This window comes from Nicotiana attenuata, unplaced genomic scaffold (genome assembly GCF_001879085.1).
Source record: "Nicotiana attenuata strain UT unplaced genomic scaffold, NIATTr2, whole genome shotgun sequence".
Taxonomy (NCBI): Eukaryota; Viridiplantae; Streptophyta; class Magnoliopsida; order Solanales; family Solanaceae; genus Nicotiana; species Nicotiana attenuata.
In genome coordinates this window covers 62188-74763 of record NW_017674333.1, presented here as the reverse complement: position 1 = coordinate 74763, position 12576 = coordinate 62188, and the positions used below count along the sequence as shown (strand labels likewise).

The window sequence follows — 12576 nt, the reverse complement described above, 5'->3', positions numbered from 1 at the left end:
CAATTTTAGATAGTACGTGAATATATTTGAACATTTTTCCTTTAATTTATTTGAAATCACTCCAAAAAATTTAAAAGTTGAAATATAAATCGAACCAAATTATAACAAATAATCATAAGAAGAGACAAATTAATCAATCTTTTGCGCTTTGACACAGATCTATTTTTTTGTTTTAGGAAGAAAAAAAATCATATATAGGCAGGGCGCAGGGGTTTAAGGGAGCAAAGTGGCAGGGTTTTGGAGTCCACAAAATAGAAGAGCGAAAAACACAAAGAGAGAGAGAGAGAGAGAGAGAGAGAGAGAGAGAGAGATGGCAGTACAAAGGGGACGTAACGGAATGATGGGGGAAGAGGAAGACGAAGGCGGTTTGTTCGAAGAAGAGGAATTGGAGTTGGAGGAAGACCCCTCTGATTCTCACATCCCTCTTCACCTCCGTGACCTTTTCAACGCCGCCGAACGCGGCGAAATCAACGCCTTTCGTCTTGCCCTAGGTAGGTCAAATACAATTCCCCCTTTTATCTATGTAATTTTTTTCTTTTTTTCTCTTTTCTCTTGGTCCCAATGTGTTTAATACATTTTTGTTCTTATATTAAAAAAAAAAGAATCCCAATTAAAACAAAATAGAACAAAAGGCCCGTATTCTAGTCCAGATACACTCCTATTTTAAGTTACTGTTGTAAAGGGCATACTTCAAGGATGAACTGCTGCATTTCATTTTATGGAAGAATAGAGTTTTTTTTGGGGGGTGTGTGTGCGCGTGTGGTGGGCAGTGGCGAAGCTACGAATTTCTCCAAGGGTGTTCAAATTTGAAAGAAGTGAAAAAAATTCCGGACAAAGGGTGTTCAATATGTGTTATATACCTCTAAAACGTTATATTTTACCTATATACACAATGTAATTTTTCGACGAAGGGTGGTCAATTCCTTATGACCATGTGTCTTCGCCCCCAGTGGTGGTGGTGGGGGGGGGGGCGCTTTTAGTGATTGAATTGCTGAAGATCTAGTAGTGTCACTCGAAGATTTAGATGAATAGTCTTTGTTGTTAAGAATAACCAGTGATCAATAAGAATGTGTGCGTAGCTTCCTGGTTTTACATATTAAGAAAAAGAAGGTTGTAACAATGAAATGGACATGTGATAATTTGGTATTAGCTAGTGGAACGATAAAGGCATGGATTTGTTAGTTGAATGTTCAAATAATGATACCCAGTCCATGCCTTTTCCTTTACCTTTCATTAACAAAACAAAAAGATTGTACCTTTTTCTACTTTTGGAGCCATTTTAGGTAAAATGGTTTGTTCTTGATCCCAATGAAACTAGTGTGTGAATTCTCTTTCAAAAGAAACATTGAGCTGACGAGAAGGTTGGCTCAATTTCTTTCCAAAAAAAAAAAAAGAAAACACACAAAAAATTGTTCAATGAGCAAGATGCGACCACTTCCAATCAGTAAGTCAAGAGTTTGAGTCTCGCTAGGATTAGTGGGGAACTATCATTGATACGGGGTGTGAGGTGGGAGTAATAAAATATTGAACTTTCAGATTGATAATAACAAGAGCTATAAACAAAAGAAATGGAAGAGAATTCGATACCAACTACGAAATGTGAGATTTCAGTCTCATGGCACTGATGATTGCTTCGCATGATTTCCAAGCATGTCCAGCAATGGCCATTGTATCCGTTGTTACTTGTTGCTATGTCTTACACAATTGAACAACACAGGCACAGACACCATGTTGATAGATAGGTAATGACAGAGTACGTGTTTGTGAGGTTGTTCCTTGGCATTTGTAAGGACAAATGCAGGATGCGTTTAAAATTCTCATGGAATTTCATACCTGATTATTGTGACGTAGAGCTCAGAATTGAAAGCTCTTATTCTTTCGGAGAAAAAAATAAAGTTACTTGGGGTATGTGGCTTGGTGGTTGAGATGAAGGGATGTCATAGAAACAAGGATGAATATTGGCTGTGTCGTAGAGGTTGGTCTCGAAGAGATTCACCATGTTGTCTGAGTCTCTGAGATCCCTCAGACAAGGTTGGTTTAGTGAACCCTGCTATCCATGCCAACGGTAATGAAATTATGGAAGGATTAGAGATGACTTAAGCTGAAACAGGACAAAGTCAGTGCCTATTTAAGAACGCGAGAGAGGGAGGAATGGAGATTCACATAGTTGTCAAATTCAGTCAGCTAGATCGGATTACATTACCCTACACAGATGTGATTCCAAGGATGATGTGAGAAATAATAGATTAACCAAAGCTTGAATGCAGCTAAGTGCGTGCCCGCACAACAAAGTAGTGGCGGTGGAGGGAGGGAGATACAAAGTCCCCCAGTCATACCTCTATTGTACTTCTTGATTGCATTGTTGACCAAAACAATCCACCCACTTTGGAGAGAAGTGACACTGCCTTCGACGATAATGATGATCCATCAGCACCCTCCACTAGGCCAAGAATTATCTCAAACTATCATATATTTTTCTCATTTTCTTGTGAGTTAGATTACAAGCACTGGTATTAGCAGAGGTCCTAGTGGCTTACCTAACATTTTTGGTAAATCCCACTTTTGAATCGTGATGCACATGTTGCAACTTGTACCTATTTTTTAGTTTGAGTTGGGTCAGAGCCAACTTGTGCACACCTTAAATTATTCTACCCGGCACCTACTACCTTCCACCAGCACAGGTACCGGGTAACTCCGCCAATCAAGTCTTAGGCAGATGGGAAGAAATCACCTAGTGATTTTTGTCTCCACTGGGATTGAACCTAAAAGATTATGGTTCTCTACCCACTCCATTAACCATTAAATCCGCACTCCGCGGTGCAAATTTGTCGCTACTTTTATGCATGAAGGGTTAAACATCATTATCTTTTTCAAAGAAGATGGGGAGGGGGGGTTGTTTGGAACATCATTCTTATTTCATCTCTTGCCCAATCTAATTATAATTGATTTTTATAGAATCTAAAATAACGTTTACCGAGCTGCAATTTGATCATGATGCTGCTTGTTATGTATGGTGGATTTCTAGTCACCCCTATCTTTTGAGAGAAGTAACTAAGTTGCGCTGCATTATCTTACCTATCAAACTATAAGTTGTTCTATGTACCTTGTTATCCATGTCTGTATCATACTCACGTATTATATACTTGACGGATTGCTGCAGATAATTTTAACGGAAACATTGATGAACCTCTTGAAGATGGGGACACTGCTCTTCATCTAACTTGTCTGTATGGCCATCTGGCTTGTGTGGAGGTTGGTCCACTCAGCTATGCTCTCTTGTCCCTGTGGCAGACGTTATCTCATTCTGCTGGATCTGCTGGTCTTGATTTCATTATCATGTGTTGGACTCAAACTAATATAATTTTGTATTTCTACCCAGCTACTGTTAGAGAGGGGAGCTTCTGTGGAGGCTAAGGATGAAGATGGAGCACTTCCGTTGCATGATGCTTGTGCTGGAGGTATACATATGGTTGCAAGTTCCAAGCCCTATGTTGTCATATCTTGAGGCGTGTTGATCTTTTTACCTTAAAGAGATGGTACACTTGAATTGTATGATTAATAAACTAGTAAATTCAGCTAATCTTAAGCTGTGACCTAATTAATCAGGCAGCAAGTAAACCAACTACCTTAACCCAAGCATTTCTAGGAAGTGAGAGGACTAAGGGTATAGGTGTTGGTTCAGTAAAAAAGGAAAGCATAATTGCTTACTTTCCGAATGCTCGACTTTTTAACAGGATACACGGAAATAGTCCGTCTGCTAATAAACAGTGCCCCTGAACCTGAATGTGTGAAGAGGATGATGGAGTCCTTTGATGAAGAAGGTGATGTGGTGAGGCATCTCTACTAAAGTTTCATTACGCAAAATGTTGTGACCTAAATCTTGGAAATTGAAATATATAATAGCTGGATATTAGTTAAATAGCTCTTCAATTATACTTCTTAAAGCATCTTGTACTGATTCGTTTTGTTTAATTTTGGTAGCCCCTCCATCATGCTGCCAGAGGTGAACATGTAGATGTTATCAAATTATTGTTAGCTTCTGGTGCTTCTGCTATGACGAGAAATTTATATGGAAGGGTTAGCAGCTGAATCGGCATTTAAATAAATTGAAATCATTAATTAAGTGATTTTTTTTATGTCTGATTAATTCAATATGGCTTGTTTGACATGTGATTATTGCAGATGCCTTCTGAGCTTGTTGAGCCTGAAAGTGAAGCTTGCAGAATCTTACAAGAAGCTATAGATGCTGAACTTGGCCGTTAGGCCTTCGTACAGAAAATTGGGGCCCTTGGCTTTCACCAATATGTTTACCCTGTTTTATAAGTACAAGATTTTGTCGGAACTGCTTCTTAGAACTTAGAAGCTTGGAAATTATGTACCGATAGGAGACAGAAGTTCTCCTGAAAGTTGCAATACTCCTTATAATGAGATTGCAGTTTGAGAAATATTCAGGTTTTGAAGTGGTTGTCAGTGATTTATCAATTATAATGCTATACTAATAGGACGTACATTTCTGATATGAGTTGAGCAGTCTGTGTAGGGAGGTTCTGGTGCTCCCTCCCTCCACTCCCCCGTCTCATAGGAATATTTTTAAAGTCAGAATTTTGAGTATCAGTACATCTGCAATGGCATTCAATTTTCTGGAAATCAAAATTTCTGGACTCTTCTCACTTAGAAGCTCCCATCGCCAACTCCTCTCCATTTATATTTAGTATATAATTATAACTTAGCTTCTTAACTCTTACATTTTTATTTTCTGTAACGACACACCATTATTCTCTCCGAAACTAAGGGTATGCTCCATCAAAAAGATCGTTTACTGCTTTTCTCACACTTTTCGTTCATTATTTCTTTAATTTTTTTGACAATTAACTGTATACTTGCAGTCTTCAACTAAATTGGTAAACCTGAAACAATTTAGTTTCTTGATACTCTAGTGGATGTGATTCTAAGGACTGGAAAATGTGTATCCAGACTTCTGAATGCCTAACCATTCAGGAGCATCAGCACTTCAGTCTTAAATGTGTTACCATTCCCTTTCGGGAATTTGATAATACCATAAGCATCTCTAAACTGTTTAGAAAACTAAAATGTGTTATGGCTATTTCTCTTAGAGCAGCTTTCCTTTTACTTTACATTCTATAAATAGTTGGGATTTATATTTCCGCAAGAGTTTATTCTATTTTTAACCGTAAGGTCTCGGACAGTAGACTGAATACTGGGGGAGATCGAATTAGACCCTAAAAGGATCTTGGTTTGCAAATCTCAAGTATCTTTTAAACATTCTGACATTGCCTCGTATTGAAGGAGATGTACAAAGGAAAGGAAAACACATACAGTGGATAGTGCAATATGATGCTGATTCTCAAAGACAATTAGTGATGAAATGCACATAAATTTGTGAAACACGCCCAATTTGACAGCAATCTGGCAAATATTAACAAGAACATTGGCAAATAACCAAACGGACCAATTACTTTACATGAGACTTCTAAACCAATTTCAAAGCAGCAGGATAACAGGAAGGAAAAAGAAAACATCATATACATATTTGATTAACTGCGACTTTTCAGGTCCATCTAGTGCACAGTTTTGATATGTCTGTCAATTTGTTGGTCCTAGTTTGAAGAGTTTCATGAGCAACAACCACCACCCTGTTGTGTGCTCTGTTCTTGTTTCTGTTTCAAGATATTTCTCTTGCCTACAGTGGATCCTTCTTCCAATAGACTAGGTACCTCCATTATCTGAATACAGTAGTCTAGTTAGAAAATCAATTGACAGTTAATCCCTAAGAGATGTGAGTTGAGCAAAAGAATCGTTTTTAATCAACCAGACCAGAACTGCTGGACTGCAATGTTTCTCAATCTTGAAAGTCAAGGAGTTTAGTCAACCAGGTAAGAAACATTTGGCTATAATGTTTCCTGATCTTGAGAGTCGAATAGTCATACTCTCAGTACCTAACGCATGATGTACCTTTGGAATTGCACTTATCTACTGACTGATATTGTAAAGGCAATACATTATCCCTTATGCGTCAAACAAGGGGAAATATAAATGTAAATCATGATTGGAAGCAAGAGAGATTTCCCCTACAGCAAGTAGATGTGCTTGGGAAATCTTACACCAAAAAAAATAAAGTAAAAGCTGCTGCCAGATACCCCCATCAGGATAATTTGTAACGAGGGTTTTTGATCTAAAAAGGTTAACTAGATGCATCTACAAAATAATGTTATATTAACAACCAGAATCATATGCAAAGTAACATGATCGGCTGCTTTTTCTTTTCCCTTTTTACCAATAAAAAAAGATTAACCAGCGGACCATGTTACTTGCATAAGATGCTAATTTTGACAACATGTCTAGTGAAACCTACAGAGAAGTCATGAATGTATAATTTACCTTTAAGGCAAGCTCTTCAAAGCAGTGTTGCACATTTTCTCGAGTTTTAGCACTACATTCAAGAAATAGACTTCCAAGCTCCTTTGCTAGGGCAATGCCTTCTTCCCTGGTCACAGCTCTCTCAGATTCCTGATAACCCAATAGCAAAGTAAGAATAAAAGCTGGTTTACAAACGAATTTATTCAAGCGCCAATTGATGGACTGCAACTTTGACGTTCATGCTAAAGATAAATAAAGATAAATAAAGATAAATCTTGACAGATATTCCACATAAAGCAATAAGATGCGACCAGGAAAACCTAATGACCCAATTGGTAAAGGAAATGTGGATGATAAACAAACAGAATACAACAAAGTAAGATGGTAATACATTCTCTGAAGAAAATATTCTCAAACAGTTATCCAAAGTCACCCTCTAACTCTGTAAATCATTCTGCCCCAGTACATTAACTTTGCGCCTGACTTATTATGATTTATGAGTATCCTTCTTGACATTGTTCCCTCTTACATTTAGGACATGTACTCTTTTTTCTTTTTTCTGAACCCCTTTATATTAGGTCACATATAGCTTCGTTAGTATTTCTTGTCTTTACATATTAAATTCTTGCAACTGCAATACCACTATTTGCAAAAGAAGGCAGAAAGAAAATCCCCTAATCATAGTTTTCATGACTTCATATTATAAGCATTATGCAAGTTCCTAGATCCCAGATTCCACAGCAAAGTATACTGCATTTGAAGAGGTGATATTAACATCTTAATTTGCTTGTCTTCTCCATGAAATAATGTCTCCAACACACTTATCAAAAAAGAGTTCGAAGAGAGAGAGAGAAGCACGTCCACTTGTGCAAAGAACATACTTTGTCAACTTTATTTCCAACCAGCATCTTTACACAATCCTGATTATTACTATACAACTCCACCTCTTTTGCCCACACATCAGACAGGTTTGTGAAGGTCTCTCTTCTTGTTACATCATAGACTGTAAGCAAAATTTAAATAAGCAATTGTAAGCATAATAGTTAGAAATGCATTTAAGAATTTGGAGAATACAAAGAATATAAAAGGAATGTAGCAATATGTCGACAAAGAAAGCACAGATAAATGCTTCTTATAAAGAAATAGGTAACTACTTTTCTTCCAAGTATCTGAAAACTAGATGGTTTGAATTTGAACAAAGGGGAGCCTTGACACAACGGTAAAAGTTGACTCTGTATGATTAGAAGTTCACGGGTTCAAACAGTGGAAACAGAGCTTGCAGAAATGTAAAGGTAAAGCTGTGTACAATAGACCCAATAGCTTAGTGCGTACACTATATAGACCTAGACCCTTCACGAACTCCATGTGTAACAAAAGCTTAGTGTACCAGGTTGTGCCTTTTTCTCAATCGAATTGTTCAACATAAGTGTGCTTGTCAATTTCCATCAAGATCCGACCAAAGTTTCATACTGTTCATTGTAATTTAAAAGAGTGAATGGTACTTGGATTGACATTAATTAAGAGAAGAAGCTTAAAAAATAGCTTGAACTTTCACCAGTATTATCATGAAAAGTCATTCTAAATAGGGACATGCCATAAACAAATATGAACCGCTGCTGGATCACAAATGGCTTATCAAAAAAGAATATGGACGTTTTCATGTTCCAATTGAACACTGTCCATTTTTGATTATTCTCAAAGGATAAGATTATTCTCTTTACCAAACATATGCGGATCCAATCATGATCTTATATATAAGAAGAATGGCATTAGATGTAAAGCCCACAAAACATAAAAAGCAAATGAATAAGCGTCGAGTGTAATCCTCTGAAAGAAAAGTGAATCACTATATTCCAACCTTGACAAGCTATAGCAGATGCTAACGTTTATAGATTGCTAATACAAGTGACTCCTAATTATGCATTGTCCTATCATGGTGAAAAAAGGCAGAATGGAATTAAACTGCTATGAAGATGAATGATGTAATAACAAAAAACTAACTCTAGCTAACTCATAGATGCATTATCAACAATGGATGTATCCTCTCTTGCAAGATATGAAAATGCATCAATTCACTTACTCTCTCCATTCCACTTTATGTGGCAGGGTTCGGAGTACGGGGGTCAAAGTATTTAATTTCAGTGTGTGAATTAAAAAATAAATTTACTAAGCTTTTGAAATAAAATTTACATATTTGGAAACTAAATAAAAATACTGCAAGTCATAATAGTTAATAATCAAAATATTTTAAATATATTTAAGAAGAGTGTGGTCAAAGAAGAACCTCTTTGACTCCCTGAATTGTAATGTGACTACATAAATTGAAATAGAGAGATATTACTTACCAAGAATGATCCCCTGAGCACCTCTGTAGTAGGAGCTTGTCAGTGTCCTGAACCTCTCCTGTCCAGCTGTAAGAAACATGATATGTATAATTTCAACTTTCCATTAGATCTAACTAAAATCAAATACTTAATGAAGTTTCTCGAAAAGATACTGATACCAAATGGTTAATATGCTGGAGTAGAACAACAGTACAAGTTATAACAATGATAAACTGATTTCAGTAGTTTCGCCAGAATATTGAATTCTGAAACTCTTGATCTCCAAGAAAAGCATTAGACACTTCTCCGCGTAGTGATTCAACATTATGCAGTATCAACATATTAACCCTATTGCATAGAGGAAAGTATAATGGTAGTCATGTTACAATGTCTCACATTGGAAGGGGGAATGGATTATTGCCTCCTTATATGGTCTTAGACAATCCTCACCCAGTGACTAGCATTTGAATTGAGTTAAGTACAAGGGTTTATTTTTCTAAACATGGTCAGAGAGTCAGACTCATCACTATTGTTGTGTTGTCCAATGTTGGACTCCCATGTTATGTTATCCACGCTCCAGATATTCTGGCATGCAAGGAGAGTTTTAGAGTTGTCAAATATGGATGAGGGGATGGGTTATAGTCTCCTTAAATGATCTTGGACATTATTTACCTCATGAGCTAGATTTTGGAGTTTGTTAGACCACAAGTCCATTTTTTCTTTACAAGTCATGCATCTCAAATGCAGGTGAAAATCAAATTAGCACATCTTCAGTTAGACCAACCAATCATGTAGATTAAGTTTGTCTTTAAGCACATAAATCCACCATCGCACAAAGAGATTTAAGTGATTCTGCATTAATTTGATACCACTGCTTCACATACTTGATCATGCAAAGCAAATACTCTTTTCCTAACTAGATTTGGTTTAATCATGTGTCATCTATGTAACATGAAATGCCATATTCCCAGTGGTAAGGAATATTGACGTAAATGGTCACAAACATTTTAGAACTCCAACAGCGAGGATATTAAGCTTTAATATCAAAGGTTCCTAGTTTATGCAGTTCGAAAGTGTTAGTGCAAATTTCATCTGAACCTACAGACTATGCATTTTGTGATGATGACCACAGGTAAGGATTTGGCAGCATAAAATACACAAACTAAATTCTAAAGTCTAGATACTTATTTTGGTTCTTACCTGTGTCCCAAATGGTAAGCTTCAGTCTTTTCCCACCAACAGTAAGCGTCTTTATCTTAAAATCAACACCTAGTCATCAGACAAGGAATAGCAAGTCAATGGAAATTGTATCAGAGATTAACCATCATAAGAAAAGCTACTCGACAACTTGAAAAGGATGTTACTATATTAGTTATCATAGAGAGAGAGAGAGAGAGAGAGAGAGAGAGAGAGAGAGAGAGAGATGAGGGAAAGGAAAAAGTTGAACACTCTAAAGCTACATTTCTTGCTTGCTCTTTTTCCCTCATTCTATTTAACTTACATTCTTTTGCCAGTTGGAGCATTCTCCCGAATCAAGATGCTGACAGGAAGGAATTCTACTCTATGCTACTATGCATAAACAACTTAATATGCTATATTTCAAAAACACATATCAGATTAGTTTAGGTGATCCACAAATATAGCAGAATTATATCTGCATATTTATCATAATAGAAGCATTAGTGATCTGATATAAAACTAAAATTGATTGTTAATACTAGCTGTGTGTTTGCCATGACTGTTGCATTGATTTGGAGAGAGAGGAACAGGATCAGATTTGAACAAGCTAAATTTGATGATCTCCAAATCTGCAGGGAGATAGTACTGCACATACATGGGAAGAACATAGTCAAGTGGAAAGAAGCATTGCAGCAGCTGAATTGGGTTCCATAGATAATTAGAATGAACAGTAGGAATCCTTGATGTAGTTGTTTTGAAACAAGTGTCTGTATGGAAGTATAGTGTAGGATAGATAGACACAAAAATTGATAGAAGCAGATTGTGATGTATATCTGGAGTAGCCTATCAAAGTTGCTCCTTGGACTCAACTGTACATATTTTTTTGAGTATCAATAGAATATAACCTTAACCCCCAAAAAAAATTTGATTGTTAATAAGGAAATCAGCTCAACTCAACACCTGACACAATGTGTCAAAATGGGGTTCAAAAACAATTTCATGTTAAAGGACAGTCTAGTGCATGGAGAAAAAGTCGTCCCTTCTGTTAACCGAACCTTTAGTTCGGGCTTCTTCCTCAACATGTTAGGAAGCTCCAGTCTTCGGTGTTTTTCACAGTCCTAATAATTGTCTTCTTTCTGTTTTTTTCTCATTTCCTCTGTCTTTATGGTACTCTAAGAAATAAATCAGAGTAGCACTATATGACAATAGTGCATCTCAGATAAATTTATTATAAAATAAAGAACTTTTTCTATTTCTTACTAATATGAAAATATTTTTTCTAGTTTCGGTGAGTAACATGTTTGTATATATATGCTTTCTAGGAGCCTTTTAACCATGTTAGAGATTCTTATGCCAATAGGAGATATAGAGAACTTCCAGTACTTTCCATTTTTATCCTTATTCTATATAATGTTGGCTTGAGATGATTTTAGATGGCGAAACATGGTCAGTGATAATCCATATAGCAAGCCAAACTTGTTTAAGACTGAGGTGTAGTTGTTGTTGGTGGTGGTGGTGATGGTGAATAACATGTGTAAGATAAGTTTGCATTGGAGCTAGGATCCAAATAATGATTCTTTTCCCGTTTAAGTACTAAGTTCAAAATAACTGCTAAGAATACAACAAAATCCTCAACATTAAGGAACAACATTGACGCATAACTCTAATTTTACTTAGAGTTCTGATTAATTATAATATCAGTCATTAAAATGTTCCAGAATCCATCTGATTTCCCAAACTATACACTTCACAGTTAACAGTGATCAATCTCTGAGTATCAAAATCTTAACTTTAGTCAATCATTAAAAAGAAAAACCAGCTTCTGATTTGTATATAAAACTTGAAAATCACAGTAGTAAGTGGTGATTAATCTGAGAATCACCAAAAATAAATTGCATAAATCATACAATTCCAAATCAAAGGATCAAGTAAGCTTCTATGATTGAAATTATAACTAATCTGATAATTTAAAAAAGCTTTAATCAATGCGGGGAAAAAACAGCTGCTGAGTTAAATATATAACTTGAAACAACAGCAGTCAACAGTGATTTATCTGAAAATTAACAGCAATAGCTTGCATAAATCATACAAATTCGCCGATTTAAAGTAGTTCATCGACTCCGGATTCAAAATTCCGAACAAATAAGTTCCAAAATCCAAATCAAAGGATCAAGCAAAAACTTATTTTATAAAAAAATACAAGCACGCAATTTTTTCACAACAGTATCTATGTAGCTGATAAAACGAGGAAAGAGAAAGAAAGAAAGAGAGTAGTTATATAATACCAATGGTAGGGGCAAGATCGTCGACGGCATTAGAAATGAAGCTAACGAGCAAGCTACTTTTGCCTACTCCAGAATCTCCGATCAACAATATCTTAAATGACAGATCGTAACTGCAATTACTCTGCCCTGTCGTCGCCATCGGCTAACTCTCCGACGACTCCTTTTTTCAACTTTCTTTCTCTAGAAGATCCTCCGATACAAAAAATATGTACTTTCTCTCTCTAAAAGCTTCACAAAGGAAGTACTACTATATGTAACAGTACAATGTGATACAGAGAGAGAGAGAAGGGGGCCAGTAAAAGTATTGTGAATGCTTATGGCATCATTCACTACTTTTTCCTCTCTCTGTCTATATGTACAGATATTTAGAGAGAGAAAATGGATATATATGTGTAGAGAGAGGGGGGGGG

The 12576-nt window shown here is 36.3% G+C and overlaps 2 protein-coding genes across 2 annotated transcripts; one reads left to right on the top strand and one right to left on the bottom strand.

The window, feature by feature from the left end:
- The first annotated feature begins 204 nt into the window (after positions 1-204).
- Positions 205-4602, top strand: LOC109218441 (tankyrase-like). Its single transcript, XM_019382804.1, has 6 exons — positions 205-491; positions 3161-3252; positions 3380-3458; positions 3735-3829; positions 3982-4077; positions 4183-4602. Exons 1-6 carry the CDS (start codon positions 311-313, stop codon positions 4261-4263), a joined length of 624 nt encoding a protein of 207 aa, XP_019238349.1. The 5' UTR covers positions 205-310; the 3' UTR covers positions 4264-4602.
- A 741-nt stretch (positions 4603-5343) lies between these two features.
- LOC109218440 (ras-related protein RABC2a-like) lies at positions 5344-12524 on the bottom strand. The gene is made up of 6 exons (XM_019382803.1): positions 12167-12524; positions 9903-9971; positions 8724-8789; positions 7260-7381; positions 6400-6528; positions 5344-5744 (listed from the first exon to the last, which is right to left on the bottom strand). Exons 1-6 carry the CDS (start codon positions 12303-12305, stop codon positions 5634-5636), a joined length of 636 nt encoding a protein of 211 aa, XP_019238348.1. The 5' UTR covers positions 12306-12524; the 3' UTR covers positions 5344-5633.
- Between the last annotated feature and the right edge of the window lie 52 nt (positions 12525-12576).